Here is a 15,329-nt window from a genome sequence, read left to right on the forward strand (position 1 = left end):
ACACTGGCACGGACAACAAGCAGCAACGAAGCACTTGTCGTAATCCGTAATAGCAAGAGTAGTAGGTATTCGTAGTTGTGAATATACGAGTACTAGGTAATAAAGAGAAAAGCAGTAGTAGCAAAGTGGTACACGCTCGGTGCTCTCAACTCATGGATGGAGCTACTATTATGGTGGACTTGGAAGGATCCTCATGCGGGATAGCTCGCTTGGAGATTGGCGATGCGGAAGCGTTAATTGTTTATGTCAACGCGTTGCTGGGGCGATGGGCCGAATCTGTTTTCGGAGACACCCCCACCACGGAAAGGGGACTTCCAAGTTATCATCACTATTTGTACAGATAGAGCCCAGAATGTAACCTCTTGATCGAAAGAATCCTGATGCGCTGGTCAATCAGCTTCTCTTGGTTGCTTTTGTCATTGGATGTCCTGCAGTTCAAACAGCCGTTGTCCAGCGCAACGTCCTATCGGCGAACCATTGAAGCTTAAGCTCACTCGCAGCCATGCAACCTTCCAGTCTTGTTCGGTGGAACTATAGAACGATTGACATACTTGCTACAGGGCCAGGTAGTGGTGACTTTTCAAGTTGTTGAATGTGCCTAGTAACTCCAAGAAAACACCATGAGCTGCAGTGTCTGGTTATTACCGCAAAATGCTACAAGCCCTGCCCATGTATCCAACAAAGCCAAACTTCTATTGATCTAAACTTATACTTTCATATGTCAAGTTGATAGAAACCCGTTCCGCCAGTCCAAACTCTCAATAAGGAACCACGAATAAATGCAAAGTCAGCCCTAAAGTGCTTAAAGTGCTTCCTTGAAGCTCCATGACAGCTGCCCCAGTCTAAGCCAAAAACATCACCATCGTTCGGCTGACTCAGCTAGCGCCGTTAGCAAGTCTCAACGTGGGGGAGGCGACAGTTCACACACAAATTCACATGTCACTGTCACTCTTGTCAATCCATCTTATGACATGACGCTTGATAGCATGCGCTGTCGCAGAATCTGACATCGCAACGCCGTCTCATTTGTTCTCGTCAACCGTAGCCGAGTCCCTTTTTACCTCCTCATACGACGACTACCAAACATAAAAGCGAAAGCCATCTCATGTCTCGATAGCTAACCCCTCCGCTTGTCCTTGTCCTCTTCTTTTGTCTTACACCACGCGATCACCAGCATCATGGAAAAGTACAGTCAATTTCGCGATCGAGGTAAGTTACCTTTGGAAACTCAACATTGTTCACATGCTAATATCTCATAGCAACGGGTATTGCGCCCTTTCTTCCCGTCTCGACACCCGTTTCAGCAGTCGCGATATTCACCCACGCCGCCCTCTTCCTCTTCCGCCTCCCATTCTTCATCGCCTATTTCATCGGCTACTTTCTCTTCTTCCACTTCCTTCCGCTGCCCGTCATCTTTAGAAAAGTTGCCCTTTGGGGTTTGATGGCCATACCGGGAATATGGTGGATTGATCTGCAGCTCGACGGCGTCAAACGTGGCACTTTGGCGGACCAGCCCCGCGAGCGCTTCCCTCACCCCGGTTCAGTTATTGTTGTCAACTTCTCGAGTCCCATCGATGCAATCTACCTCGCCGCCATATTCGATCCCATCTTTACGGTCTCATTTCCTGATACCCGCCTTGTCCAGCGTGTTAGCTTGCTGGGTGCTGTTCTGGCAGCTCTCTCGCCAGTGCGAACCGCTCCTCCCAAGAACGCCAAACTCGTCGAAATCAAGGACCTTTTGGCCAGCAACCCGGGACAAGTCGTGGCCGTTTTCCCCGAGTGCGGAACTAGCAATGGAAAGGCCATCTTACCTTTCAGCCCGAGCATCCTTCAAACACCGGCCGATGTCCACATTTTCCCTGTGAGCATTCGATATACACCCTCCGACGTCACGACACCTGTGCCTGGGAAGTGGTTTCGATTCCTATGGGATCTGCTTTCTCGACCAACGACATGTATTCGTGTGCGCATCGCCGAGGGACAGATCAACACATCCGTGGCAAAAGTCAACGGTGTCTCGCATTCTGACCCCACCGAGCTGCGCCGACGTAACGATGTGAGCGCTGGCGTCTCTGCGGACGAACAGCGTGTTCTTGACCGCGTGGGCGAGGCTCTGGCTAGGCTAAGCCGTGTCAAGCGAGTTGGCCTAACGATGAAGGACAAGGCGTCTTTTGTTGACGCACTGAACAGCAAGAAATGATTACGATAACAAATGATGGAAGAGCCCGCGAAGAGACGTCAGTTGGTTGGTTCGTGAAGTTATTTCATTCGGAAGAAGTGGGAAAGGAGTTGTCGCATTGCAAGGAGCTTGGAGGTTATTTTGTTCAGTCAGCCAAATACCCACGATCTTTCATATAATCGTATTTTCTGGGTTGATCTTTGTATTTCATTTGATGGGTCTTAAGTTGTAGCCAGTTGAGTAGACTCGCCAAGCGCAGAACACTTCATGCATCAACAGTCACAAAGGAAAAGATCTTGGCGAGATACTTAAAACAAAAAATATTGGGATATAAGTTCTGACCCAGAAAAATCTAAATTCGCCTTTTCCGACCTCATTAAAATGAATTACATCGTGACATATAACAGTTTTGCTTGGCTTTCGTGAGCCGTTTAGTTCTTGAGACCGCTATCGGTGACACAGCCCTCACTGGCGTTGGTCACCAGTCGAGCGTACTTGCTGAGTGTGCCCTTGGTGTATCGGGGAGCGGGAGCCTTCCAGGCCTTGCGACGGCGATCAACCTCTGCCTCGGGAACAACGAGGTCGATAGCACGAGACTCGGCGTCGATAACGATGGTGTCACCGTCCTCGACAAGGGCGATAGGGCCACCCTCCATTGCCTCGGGGACAATGTGACCAATAATGAAACCGTGAGAACCACCAGAGAAGCGACCGTCAGTGAGAAGGGCGACATCCTGTCCAAGGCCAGCACCCATAATGGCAGAAGAAGGCTTCAGCATCTCAGGCATACCGGGGCCACCCTTGGGTCCATCATATCGGATGATAACGACAGTCTTCTCACCCTTCTTGATCTCACCAGCCTCAAGGCTAGAGATGAAGGCGGGCTCGGAGTCGTAGACACGGGCCTTACCCTCGAATCGGAGACCCTCCTTGCCAGTGATCTTACCAACACAGCCACCAGGAGCCAGGGATCCACGGAGAATCTGGATGTGACCGGTAGGCTTAATGGGGTTGCTAAGGGGGCGAATGATGGTTTGATCCTCGGGGAATCCAGGCAACTCCTCGACGTTCTGCTTCATGGTCTTGCCAGTGACAGTGATACCAGAGCCGTCAATGATACCCTCCTTCAAGAGGAACTTGAGAAGAGCAGGAGTACCACCAATCTTGTGCATATCGGCCATGACCCACTTTCCAGAGGGCTTCAGGTCGGCAAGGAAGGGAGTGCGGTCGGAAACCTTTTGGAAGTCCTCGATGTCGAGCTTGATACCGACAGAGTCGGCAATTGCGATAAGATGCAGAACAGCGTTGGTGCTGCCACCAAGGATGGTAGTGACGATCATGGCATTCTCAAAGGCTTGGCGAGTCATGATGTCACGAGGTCGGATATCTTCCTTGAGAATGTTGCGGATAGCAGGTCCAACAGCCTCACACTCGGCGATCTTGCTGGGGTCCTCAGCAGGGCTGCTGCTGCTACCAGGGAGGGTAAGTCCCAGAGTCTCAATGGCAGTAGCCATGGTGTTGGCAGTGTACATGCCACCACAAGCACCACCACCAGGGCAGGCATTTCGGATAATGTCGAATCGCTGCTCCTCGGTGATCTCGCCGGTGATGTATTGACCGTAGGCCTGGAAAGCAGAGACGATATCGATAGACTCGCCCTGCTTGGTGCAACCGGGCTTAATGGTACCACCGTAAACCATGATGCTGGGACGGTTGACACGACCCATGGCAATGGCAACACCGGGCATGTTCTTGTCGCAACCGGGCAAGCTGACGTTGGCGTCATACCATTGACCGTTCATGACAGTCTCAACACTATCGGCAATAATCTCTCGGCTCTGGAGGGAATATCGCATACCAGTGGTACCCATGGAGATACCATCAGAGACACCGATGGTGTTGAATCGGTAGGGAATAAGACCGGCCTTGGCGACAGACTCCTTGACGTGGGCAGAGAGGTCCATAAGGTGCATGTTGCAAGGGTTTCCCTCGTACCAGACGGACGAGATGCCAACTTGAGCCTTGTTCATGTCAGCTTCAGAGAGGCCGGTGGCGTAGAGCATAGCCTGGGAAGCACCCTGGGCCTTGGGCTGAGTGATGTTGGAGGAGATCTTGTTGAGCTTGTCATCGGAGCGGATGGAGGTGGTAGACAGGAAGCGGCTGTAATGGAAGATGGGTTAGTATTCAGAAGTGAATTGGCCTTGTGCAGGATGTTGTTGATCGTTGGCAACGGATGATGGTAGACATACCCATGATTCCTGGCAGAGAGGGGGAAAGCTCCCACAGCTCTAGAGCGCAGCAGTGACCGGGAAAGCATGATGACGACTTGAGGCTGTTTACAAGAGCCAATTGAAGCTTTTCACGACAAACTCAGAAGTCACGGCGTGCGTGAGATGTTCAATGGCCCAGAGATGCCAGAAATAAAACGATGCCAAGTTTGTGGAATTTCTTTGGGTACAACTGCGATGTCGGCTGCCCTTTTGACCAGAATTTCCCAGTTCAGGTTCCCTGTGATCTTCCCTGTGACTTTTGGTGCTCTTCCCCCCGTCGAGTGCTCCCCGCATGACAATTCGAACATTACCATTGGTCAAACGTTATATTGCCAAGGTCTCTCGGGGGAAGTGCTTCTACTCCGGCGGGGCTTTCAGCGCATTATCCACTTTGTCCACCAAAGTCATGTCATAGGAGCTCCCGATACGACTTGGATATATTTAATCTGCCGAGCTTCCGGGCTTATAGAACTACAGGTGCAATCGTTTGTTTACTATGAGTTGTCTTGGGGGTTTTAACTAGTAGTTTTGGGAGAGACTCAGTTGTCAAACTATTGTTACCAAGAACTGATGAGCGAAACCGGCGGTCTTGATGCTGTAATTGCAAGAAGCAAGAAGTGTTTACATTCTCTATGTTCTTTCTGTCTATGTATCTCTAGAATAGTACTTCTGTCCGCTCTAGTAGAAGCTATTGGACTCCTCAATAATATCCAGGTCTGAAGAAATAACTTACCATCTTGTGTGTCAAAGAATGTCGTGGGTACTATTTGTACCAGTCACAAAATACGCTCCCATTCCTTAGACTTATTCATTCAGCTTCGAGAAGCACGTTCCAAACCATCAAGTGACTCCCTCATCTTCTCAGAGATATCTTCAATAAACTTGAATGCAAACACTTCAAAGTGATGACCATCAATATCCACCACTTCGGAGAATAGATTCTTGTCATACGAATCCCATCCAAGGTTTCGCTCCTCGCGGCTCATGTCCACAAGATTCTTTTCGCCGTCCTTGAATGGCACGGCCTCTTTGGCTCGGAGCAGAGAAATTCGGGGCCTCTCTCCTATAGAGTCCTCATCCCAGATCGGAGGGTCCCAAGACTGAATCATGCGGCGAGCATCGGCCATGGCAATGTCAGCGAGGATCTGATTTTTGTTCCTGCTTTCTGCACCTTCGCCCGGTCTCCTACGGTTGTTGCTCGAGTATTTGAGCGGGTAAACTGTATCAACCATAAGGATACCGATGACTCGGATCTCAGTATCCTCGGGGTTAAGCTGCTTGGCGATCTCGAGACTCAAGTGGCCACCCATGCTCCATCCGCCGAGAAGTATTGGGATCTTTCCATCCGAGTTGTACTGCCTGGGAAAGTCGGGCTTCTCGACAGTTTCGATGATCCAGCGTGTGTAAAGCTTGGCCATGTCTTTGAGCCCTCCGTCAAAGGGCTCACCACTGTGGAAGCTGGGGTTATAAATGCCGTATACAGGACGTTTCAGAGGTTCCAAACAGTGGTATGAGAATGTTGTGCCGCCTCCATCGTGGAGAAGGAAGACTGGCACAGCTTTACCAGTCTGCCAGTCCGCAGGCTGAATGCATTCTGGATTGGAATCCATGTCTGAGTTGACGTGAGTCGCTATAACTTGTATGCAGGATCTTTTCTAAATCGATATGAATCTGGGATGTCTAGGTTGCGTCTCTCTTAACGTTGATGTGATATATCGCTTGGTTCGGTTGTGCAGACGCGCAGTGAAATGAACAAAAATCGCTCAAATGATTTGCAACTCTGTATTTTACTTCCGCTTCTGTCGGAGGCTAAGGGCATGAAGAACAGGCAAGTAATAAAGGATAAACAAATGAATGGTTGCAATCACATATTGTCATGGCCATCATAAAAACCGGTAGCAATTTATCGCCGTTTGTCGGCCATGACAGCTGGCAGATCGATAGATGTGGGGCCGCAATGAGAACCGACCGGCAGTTAACAGCAAGCTATAGCACAAATACAGAATCCTTGTCTTGCCTATTATTCTGGTATCTTTCTATTGTACAATTCCACTAATATTGCCTTGGCTCAATAACCTCTATCTGCGGCTCTGCCAAATATCCTTGAAGCCTCCAAAAAAGTAGGAACAAACTTCGTACGCTTTCACTCCTGTGGTTCTTCAATATCAACAGCTCCTGGTCGCGGAAATCCTCCGCCTCCGTCTTTAATCTCTCGACCTCTGACTCTCCAAGTAGAAATAACAAGTCGTGTACTGCAACCTTGTTACCATAATTGGCATTCTCCACGTCAAGAGTGGCATAATTGTTCATGTCTTCTGTTGGCTCTGTTGGTATGTAGAGCACAGCCCCACCAGCAACAGATCGTGCTGCGTCCTCCCAACTCCCAACCGGCATGATGAATTTATGGAGTTCCTTTCCTTCGCGCCTGCTAGAGCTTCGTTCAATGAGGGCATCGACAGCTCGGCGTCGCATCATCTTGAGTAGCAAGTTGCCCATATCGGGTCGGAAGACTCTTTTTGCAACAGGAGGGAGGCCGTATGTTCCCATGCCACTGCGCTGAGCCCCCATTTTAGCTTGAAGGCTTCTGTTTTTCCCAATCATGTCGATCACACTCTTTCGTGAGAGGGCGTAAGTGACGAAACGTCCGGACCGGTGGGAGTCTTCCCTGATTTCTTCCCTCATTTCTTCATCAATTTCTTCTGTTTCTTTTGCTCCTGATGACTCTTCAACGTTGGCGGATGTCTCTCTCTGCAACGCCGTGTCAGGGGTCTCATCCCCAGACCACACTTCTTGCGTTTGTCCATCGGTGCTATTGTTCTCCTCTTCCAATCTTGGAACATTCCATGGCATGACGTTCATGAGAGTCAATGGACCCGGAGCATACCACACTTCACTGTGGGTAGGATCCGGATGCTTAACAATATCGAAGTCCTGCAAGAAGTATCTGGGTAGAATTGCATTCGTGTTCTTACACCATCTCATCGGGGTCATCAATGCCTCAGCTACAATATTCCTTAGCAATGGCTTATATAGAAATTACGGAGGACATACCGTATGGGTTATTTGAAAGGTGCTTGCGAAATTGTCCTGATATCTTCCCCGCCTTTAGTTTGCGCAATCGTCTCCTTGAAACGACCCATTCTGGATCGAGAATTGGCGATAGTGGCAGTTCCCCAGATTCTGTCTCGATCGTCTTTTTCTTCGGGTCTATCATATATTTGCTCTCTTTTATTCTCGTAATTTCCGATTCTATTTGTTCAAGGATTTGTTCTTGGGACTTTCTTGATCTATCGTAGGAGACCCATCGTCTTTGGCCGTCGATTGTCAGTCGTGGACTCCGAAGCTGACTGATGCAGGTCTTTGTACATCTGTTCATCGTTTCTCGGGGTATCATGATCGGTTCATCGTAATTGGTATCGTGCTTGTTCAATCGCGAATTCCGTTATGGAGGAGGAGCAAGCTAAATTTCAGCCGGGGTTGGTCGCATCGTTATCGATAACCCGCCGCCGAGCTACCTAAAGTTTCCCCCACTACTCCCGGCCCAGCCCATCAACATCATCATACTTACTTTTGCGACAATGTTTCTAAGACCAAGGGCGTTGCGCGTTTTTCGCGGCGTGTTGCAGCAGCAAGTGAGGGCATTTGGATTCTCCGGCTTGCCTGGGCAGGGACCAGCGACGCCAATGGCTAACATCCCCATGCCGTACATTGAAGAGTCGTCGGTAGGTTATCGCTTGTTCTGAGAGTCAATGCGCCCAACTAACATGCGTAGGCTGCTGGAAGAAAGACATGTCCGTTCTAAGCTACTATATAGATGTTATCAAAGCTGATGGGTTATAGGGGACATCTTTTCCAAGCTTCTGCAGGTAAGTACAATTGTTCCTATCGTGAACATAGGTCTGACATCGCCAGGAACGGATCATCTGCCTGAATGGCGAAGTCAACGATTATATGTCTGCCTCGATCGTCGCGCAGCTTCTTTGGCTCGAGTCCGATACCCCCGAAAAGCCGATCACGATGTACATAAACTCTCCTGGTGGCTCTGTCACGTCAGGTACTTCCACCGTCAACACCATGTCTCTGTTCGATGCTTACAGCAAGTTTAGGAATGGCTATTTATGATACCATGACATACATCAAGTCGCCGGTTTCGACAGTGTGTATAGGAGGCGCTGCGTCCATGGCAGCTATTCTTCTTGCAGGAGGTGAAGCCGGCAAGAGATTCTCGCTTCCTCATAGCTCAATCATGATCCATCAACCCCTCGGTGGGACTAGAGGTCAAGCATCAGACATTATGATTTACGCGAATCAGATCCAAAAGACACGGGAGCAATCCAACAAGATAATGCAGTACCACCTTAACAAAGCCAAGGGTCACGACAAGTACTCGTTGGAGGAGATTAACGATTTGATGGAGCGAGACAAGTACCTGACGCCAGAAGAGGCCCTAGATTTGGGCGTTATCGACGAGATTCTTACAAAGAGGCCGGAAACAGAGTCGGAAAAGAAAGAGGGGCAATCCGATGCTCCCAAGGCGAGCTGAGTCGCAAAGCATGCCATAGATATGATGGGCATCAATTATAACGAGGACATATATCCCATGCATTTTTACATCGAGCTCATCATTAGCTCTACAAAAGGTGGACATGAAAGCAATGTTTGTATAACATATGTTGGAGAGACTGAATGTTCATTTACTACTCGACCTAAACAGACCCTTCTGCTCATGACTTGCTGACAAAGGTTCAAGATTTGATGTCGCAACTATCACTTCAGCTCACAGGACTCTTGCAGGACAGACTGATATTGCTACAAACTCGACTGAATATATACGGATGAAATCCAGCAGACAAAATACTGGCCAAAAGAAAGAAGAGAAAAGCTATGTACAAGTGTTCATATTCCTCCGCTAGTTGTCAATTCGGAAAACAGCAATGTCATGCTTCTCCAACTTGGCCTGAACAGTTCTACCTCTGCCCTTGGCACCAGTCAAGAGCTCAGTCCATGAGTAGTCCTGGTCCTTCAGTCCGGGAACTTGTGAGAGGCTCAGAGTAGTGTCGAGGTTGCCCTTGCTTGCGACAATGGCGACAACGGTTCCGGACGCCAGAGGTCCTGACCAGTAAGGGTAGATCTCGTTGCTGGCTTTGGCAGGGGTTCCGGGAGGGGTGAAAGGCACGGCAGGCTTTGACAGTGAGTCTTGGTTGACCGCGAGGAGGCCCTGCAAAGGTGTGATTAGTCTATGTCTACGGTGGAAGATAGGTCTCAAGTTACCTTGTTGGTGATGAGCTTGATCTCAGCGCTGTTGATCTTGGTCATGTCTGTGCCGAGAATAATGGGGGACTTGGTGATGGCCCAAATTGCGAAGTGAGTTCGCTCCTCAGCTGGTGTCAGAGCACCATTGGCAAGAATCTAAACTTCCATCAGTCCCATTGTTTTTCGTTGACAGACACAGGGGGCTCAAACTCACCATCATGTCGAGATCGTTGTAACGACCAGGCTGGGTGTACTTGAGGATAGGTGCAGCCTGGTTGGCAATTCGCACAACATCGTCCCATTTACCCCAGTTATCAACACTCATACGCCACATGTGGCCGACGGAAGCACCCCAAGTCCAGACCTCATCCCAGCCCCAGTTGCAGAGGGAGTAGAGGATGTCCTTTCCTGTGTTGCGGAGCATGTCTCTCATCAATTCGTAACCGGGTCTGGAGCTAGGACCCTTGCCGATGGGGCATGTCTGGATGTCGGCTTGGTTGCCGTTGTAGCATGGCGTGTAACAGTTGTCGTACTTCCAGTAGTCGACACCCCAGCTGGCAAGCAAGTCGGCATCTTGCTTCTCATGACCCTGACTTCCGGGAAATCCGGCACAAGTCTTGACACCTCTGTCACCGTAGAGACCAAACTTCAGGCCCATTTTATGGATCTCATCGACGACGGGCTTGATACCTCTTGGCCACTTGCTGGGGTCGGGTACAAGGTTGCCCTTTGAGTCACGCTGTCTCGTAGACCAGCAATCGTCAATGTTGATGTATTGGTATCCGGCGTCCTTGAGGCCCAGATCGATGAAGGTCTTGGCCGTGGCCAAAGCAACCTTCTCGCTGGCTGCATTGCATTGTCCTTGGTTCTGTTGATGATGTTAGTGATCGATCGAGACTTTTCAACTTTAATGTGAGTAGCTTACCCAGCCGTTCCATCCCAAAGCTGGGAGTCTTCCAACTTCACGGGTTGCGAGAGTCTTTCGCTCCGGGGCAGCAGTGGTCAATGTGGCAAGAGCCACAACTCCGATAGATTGAGAGAAGAGCATCTTGAAATGAAGCTGAAGGTACTGGTGGATTGCTGTCGAGCAGGTACAGGGCCTTCACTCCAGACAGGGCCGTCGTCTGCTTTCCTTATATAGTTTTTTGTCTCCCATGAGAGCCAAGATCGTGAATACTCTCTGAAGTGCCGGCTAATATGGATGAGTACCGAAGGTAAAAGTCGTATAAGTGAAACGATCTCCACTACTCCAACCCTAGAGTCCGGGGAAGTCCCATATGGTAGCGGATCATCAGGCCGGGATACTATGCGCTCTCAATCGATTGGCGCGGCTCATCCAAATGTTTCGCTTACACGATGGCTTCCCCAGAAGGTAATGCGTTTTGGACTTGATCGAGTGCCTCCGGACGTGGCGATCCGCCTAATTCGGCTTCGAATGCTACCTTCCTTGTTGTTTCGAGCAAGATGTCATTCGATGGAGATGGCAACTGACATGGTTCTCCTCACGACAAAGCTAGATTCGTTGGAATGTGTCGGTCTCTCAGATCCAATTCGAGCGGTAGTTGGCCTTTTCCCGAGAGGCTATTATACAAAGTCCCCGTGGCAGTTTTTACATAGTCCAAGCGGACCAAGCATGATGTAGTTGTAAACAAGTCTGCTGCATGTCTGCCCTAGGAGACTTCTTAGCAGGCCGTGATATTGGCAGGGATTGATCTAATGGGGCCAATATATGCGAAACGTTACAGCATCGCATCTCCTATCAACACGAGAATAAAAGTAAACATGATTGGTTAATTTGTTTTCGAATATCAGAAATGTCGGATGACAATAGGTTTACCAAGGTCAGGTCCGTTTAGTAGGACAAGGAACCTGAATCGAGTACCTACTGTAGCTGTCTAAAGGTATTGGAAGGAAATCTAAGAAAATGTAAGTGATTGTATATCGAATATCTATTTATTCCACAATTTGACTTGTAAATATTTCTTTGAGATTATTGAGTTGAGATTATTGTTGGCGGGAGAGCCGTTAATGTGACTTGTCCTAGGTCTGGGGTAAGTCAGTTTAGTAGGGAAGAGAACGGGTTTTTTTTTTTTTTTTTGCAGTTGTCTCGAATGAACGGTACATTCACAAAGGGTATCTACTAGATGAATGGAGAGATAAATCTTTGACCCTGGTTCTCTTGTAATTTAGTTTGCTTTATGTTTATGACTAATTTTGGTATTCTTGTTCGTCACAGTTCGTTGATGCTCTTTCAACGCTTATAGTTAAGTACCTACAATGCCATATTCAAACAGGTTATCAAAGTATTTAATGCTAAGTCTCCGGTTCTCGTTTCTCGAATCACCCAGTAAAATAACTTGAAATTGGAGCATATGCTTTTCGCAGTCTAACTTGGCAGTTTAAAATGTTCCCAAATCAAAGCATTTTCCGAGATGCTCGGCATTCCAATTGCGGTTTGACGTCAGATTCCCATCGCGAGCCCCACCAAAAAAAAATGCCCCGCGTGCCCCTCCATGATGTTTAGATAAGATCTTTAGCTACTTCCTGAAGATCTTCGATCAGCAGGAAAAAGTTGTCACTTCTCTCTTCGTTACAATTGACAATAATTACGCAAATCAATATGGAGCACGATAGCAAGACCCGTATGTGCTTCTCGACTCTACCATCGAACACGACTGACTCGACCGACAGCGCAATACAAAACTAGCGATCCTACCTCATTCGCTCATGAGTCTGTTAAGAAGCGATGGCCTGTCATTCTGGTGGGTTGGACGAATATACCTCATTGAAGTAACCGCTGACTCGCCATAGACTCAAGGAATTGACGATGTTTACCGCGCCGTTACCAAGACTTCTGATCCCGAGAAGCTAGCTGAGGGCAAGAAGATCATAGAGAAGCTGGCAGGTCTCAAGTACGAAGTCGAACACGATCGCAAGCTCACGTACGATACATATATATCCCGCTAAAGCCACCTTCGACTGACTTTTACAGACCCATCCCTGATGATGGCTTCACCGAGGAGATTGCGACCTACAACAAGGAGGTCGAGGCTCTCGGTCCCGATGCTCACTGGTACGATGTACCTTGGCTCTTTTCCGAGTGCTATCTGTACCGACGTATAAGTTCCATGTTCCGCATGAGCGAGCACTGGAAGAATTACGATATTTTCGCCCGACAGAAGATGGATACTTTCCGATCATCACGACCTGCCGTCCTCGAGCTCGCCAGCAACTACAGACAATTAGTCGAGCAAATCCGCGCCGATAAAGACTCAACCCACGACCCCGAAGCCGAGAAGACTCTCTTCCAAGAGATGTTTGAGATTTGCCTGTGGGGTAACGCGACCGACTTGTCGCTACTCACCAACTTGACCTATGAGGATATCCAGAAGCTGCAAGGTTCCTCAGCTCGTAAGGCGGCCGAGAAGAACATTCTTTGCAACGATCTGCCCAAGGCCTACGAGATCCTCAAGAAGGCCCAGAATGAGGGCAAGAAGGAGCGCCGTGTTGATATCGTTCTCGACAATGCTGGTTTCGAACTCTATGTTGACATGATCCTGGCTGGTTACCTTCTCTCGGCTGGTTTTGCTACTCAGGTTGTTTTGCGACCCAAGTCCATCCCCTGGTTCGTCTCCGATGTCGTGCCAAGCGATTTCAGCGGTCTCCTAAATGCCGTTGCCAACCCTCGCGCACTATACGACACACCATCAGAGGATGAGGATCTCCAAGGAAAGAAGCCTGAGCCTCTATCCGAAGAGGGAGAGAAGGACCTCAAATTTCTCTTCCAGGAGTGGGCCACATTCCATGCTGAAGGACAACTTATTCTCCGACCTAACCGTTACTGGACCTATGGCGGAAGCTTCTGGCGATTACCTTCCGAGAACCCCGAGTTGCACGAGGAGCTTAAGCCTGCCGAGCTTGTCATCTTTAAGGGAGATCTGAACTACCGCAAGCTCACAGCTGATGTAAGTCATTCTTATTGATGTAATAGATCCGTTACTGACACAGTATAGGGTGCTTGGCCCCCCACTACACCTTTCACTGAGGCCTTGGGTCCCCTGGGTCCCTCTTCAGGTGTCAATGTTCTGTCTCTTCGAACCTGCAAAGCTGATGTTGTTGTTGGCCTTCCTGAGGGTAAAGATGAGGAGTTGAAGCAAACTGAGGGTGGCGGTGGTGATTCTGGTGCTAGAAAATGGGCATGGAATGGAAAATGGGCTGTCATTAACCTTTCTCAAGGCCACTAAGTAAACTCGTTAGAGAACTACTGTTGATATGATGATGATAGATTTGATTAGACATAAAAATGATATAACAAAGGAGAATGTTAACGATCTATATCCTTTTTTACTTTATTGTGCCAGACTACACGGTACCCATCGTTCCACGCGAATAATAAGCTCGGAGCTTAAATAGAAATGATGAGAACCTTGTATTGTAGCAAACTATACCCATGTTTTATGATTTGCTACAACCAGCGACGAATCATTGTTAACCCTGCCAGCAGGTACTCTGACATCTTGAAGCACCGAAAGTGCATACCTTACTAGCACCTCCTATCAGGTTTTCCATTTCGACTTTACTTATTTGTAATCTCGGACTGCTTTCTTTTGTTCTCGGCTGCTTCTGACTCCTTTCGCTCTCGCTTCGCTTCTATCTGTGCGACGATATCGGCGTGAATTGAGTTGGGCGTGCGAGCACCGCTGTTGCGAACGCGGTCCTATTTATAAGTATCAGCCATCTACTCAGAACAAGCGGTGGTTGTTGAGTCTCGTACCTGATCAGGCTCGAGACGCCCATCGTGGTAAGGATGTGTACATCCTCCGGCGTTGGGTTGTGCAGCGAAACACTCGTGTGTAGATACCAAAGATTGAGCAGCTTTTGTAGCAGGTCAGTAAGAGTCGGGGAGCAAGGGTATCGAGGGAAACGAACGATTGGTTCTGCCTTGAAGGGGCCCCTCGCCTTTAGCAGTAGGGGAGATGGCTTCCCACTGATCAAGTACTTCCTTTGTAGGCATGATGGAACGATCGTTTAGGGAAGATGCAAACTGGATGTCGAGTGCTGAGTATTTGAGGTGTTGAAGTTTCGGATGTGGTTGAAGGTGTAAGGTAAATGTCTTGGTTCTAAGTGTGGAGACAGGAGCAGTTAAATACTCTGATGCTTAACCTTCCGTCAAAGATCTGACGTCACATGGATAATTTAAATGCTACCAAGTCATAGAGTGCGGGAAACCATGTGGCTTTATTACACATCGTGGTCGCACCTGTGCAACAGAAAGTTGAGGCAAGTGATGGATGTGGAAGCTTATTGGAGGCTTGTAAGTCAAAAGCTCGGGTAAGACACGGCAGTGACGAGAGGTAACAGATCAAATCGATCAAATAGTCAGTTATTAAGATACTGCCTAAGTCTCTAAAATGCCTAAAATGAACGATATGACTGGGATCATTAGATGACATTTAGGTGAAGTTATCATCTTATGGTATGGGGTTGAATCAGGTACCGACAGCTTGGATCATGCCAGGGGTGTCAAAGTATGATTGAAAAGACTAACTTCCATTACAGAGCAAACTCCTCTGGACCCCGGGACAGTCAAGAAGACTAAGAATATTGTTATTACTAATGGTAGGAAT

At 48.5% G+C, this 15,329-nt stretch overlaps 8 protein-coding genes across 8 annotated transcripts; 3 read left to right on the top strand and 5 right to left on the bottom strand.

The window, feature by feature from the left end:
* The first annotated feature begins 995 nt into the window (after positions 1–995).
* Positions 996–3,650, top strand: FGSG_02055 (uncharacterized protein). Its single transcript, XM_011319626.1, has 2 exons — positions 996–1,209; positions 1,260–3,650. Exon 2 carries the CDS (start codon positions 1,442–1,444, stop codon positions 2,198–2,200), a length of 759 nt encoding a protein of 252 aa, XP_011317928.1. The 5' UTR covers positions 996–1,209; positions 1,260–1,441; the 3' UTR covers positions 2,201–3,650.
* Positions 2,488–5,185, bottom strand: FGSG_02056 (dihydroxy-acid dehydratase; the record flags this gene model as incomplete). The annotated part of the gene is made up of 3 exons (XM_011319627.1): positions 2,488–4,339; positions 4,429–4,511; positions 5,183–5,185. The coding sequence occupies 3 exons, from the start codon at positions 5,183–5,185 to the stop codon at positions 2,611–2,613; spliced, it is 1,815 nt and encodes a 604-aa protein (XP_011317929.1). The 3' UTR covers positions 2,488–2,610.
* A 76-nt stretch (positions 5,186–5,261) lies between these two features.
* FGSG_12063 (uncharacterized protein) lies at positions 5,262–6,059 on the bottom strand (the record flags this gene model as incomplete). The annotated part of the gene is made up of 1 exon (XM_011319628.1): positions 5,262–6,059. The coding sequence occupies one exon, from the start codon at positions 6,057–6,059 to the stop codon at positions 5,262–5,264; it is 798 nt and encodes a 265-aa protein (XP_011317930.1).
* A 442-nt stretch (positions 6,060–6,501) lies between these two features.
* On the bottom strand, positions 6,502–8,158 carry FGSG_12064 (uncharacterized protein; the record flags this gene model as incomplete). Its single annotated transcript, XM_011319629.1, has 3 exons — positions 6,502–7,451; positions 7,501–7,792; positions 8,018–8,158. The coding sequence occupies 3 exons, from the start codon at positions 8,156–8,158 to the stop codon at positions 6,502–6,504; spliced, it is 1,383 nt and encodes a 460-aa protein (XP_011317931.1).
* Positions 8,159–8,466: 308 nt separating this feature from the next.
* FGSG_02058 (ATP-dependent Clp protease proteolytic subunit) lies at positions 8,467–8,992 on the top strand (the record flags this gene model as incomplete). Its single annotated transcript, XM_011319630.1, has 2 exons — positions 8,467–8,503; positions 8,556–8,992. 2 exons carry the CDS (start codon positions 8,467–8,469, stop codon positions 8,990–8,992), a joined length of 474 nt encoding a protein of 157 aa, XP_011317932.1.
* Positions 8,993–9,358: 366 nt separating this feature from the next.
* FGSG_02059 (uncharacterized protein) lies at positions 9,359–10,750 on the bottom strand (the record flags this gene model as incomplete). The annotated part of the gene is made up of 4 exons (XM_011319631.1): positions 9,359–9,667; positions 9,721–9,858; positions 9,917–10,570; positions 10,628–10,750. 4 exons carry the CDS (start codon positions 10,748–10,750, stop codon positions 9,359–9,361), a joined length of 1,224 nt encoding a protein of 407 aa, XP_011317933.1.
* Positions 10,751–12,322: 1,572 nt separating this feature from the next.
* On the top strand, positions 12,323–13,946 carry FGSG_02060 (uncharacterized protein; the record flags this gene model as incomplete). Its single annotated transcript, XM_011319632.1, has 5 exons — positions 12,323–12,344; positions 12,394–12,464; positions 12,514–12,644; positions 12,695–13,667; positions 13,749–13,946. 5 exons carry the CDS (start codon positions 12,323–12,325, stop codon positions 13,944–13,946), a joined length of 1,395 nt encoding a protein of 464 aa, XP_011317934.1.
* Positions 13,947–14,007: 61 nt separating this feature from the next.
* Positions 14,008–14,813, bottom strand: FGSG_02061 (uncharacterized protein). Its single transcript, XM_011319633.1, has 3 exons — positions 14,632–14,813; positions 14,477–14,577; positions 14,008–14,419 (listed from the first exon to the last, which is right to left on the bottom strand). The coding sequence occupies exons 1-3, from the start codon at positions 14,714–14,716 to the stop codon at positions 14,279–14,281; spliced, it is 327 nt and encodes a 108-aa protein (XP_011317935.1). The 5' UTR covers positions 14,717–14,813; the 3' UTR covers positions 14,008–14,278.
* Positions 14,814–15,329: the final 516 nt, after the last annotated feature.

Source organism: Fusarium graminearum, chromosome 1 (assembly GCF_000240135.3).
Source record: "Fusarium graminearum PH-1 chromosome 1, whole genome shotgun sequence".
Taxonomy (NCBI): domain Eukaryota; kingdom Fungi; phylum Ascomycota; class Sordariomycetes; order Hypocreales; family Nectriaceae; genus Fusarium; species Fusarium graminearum.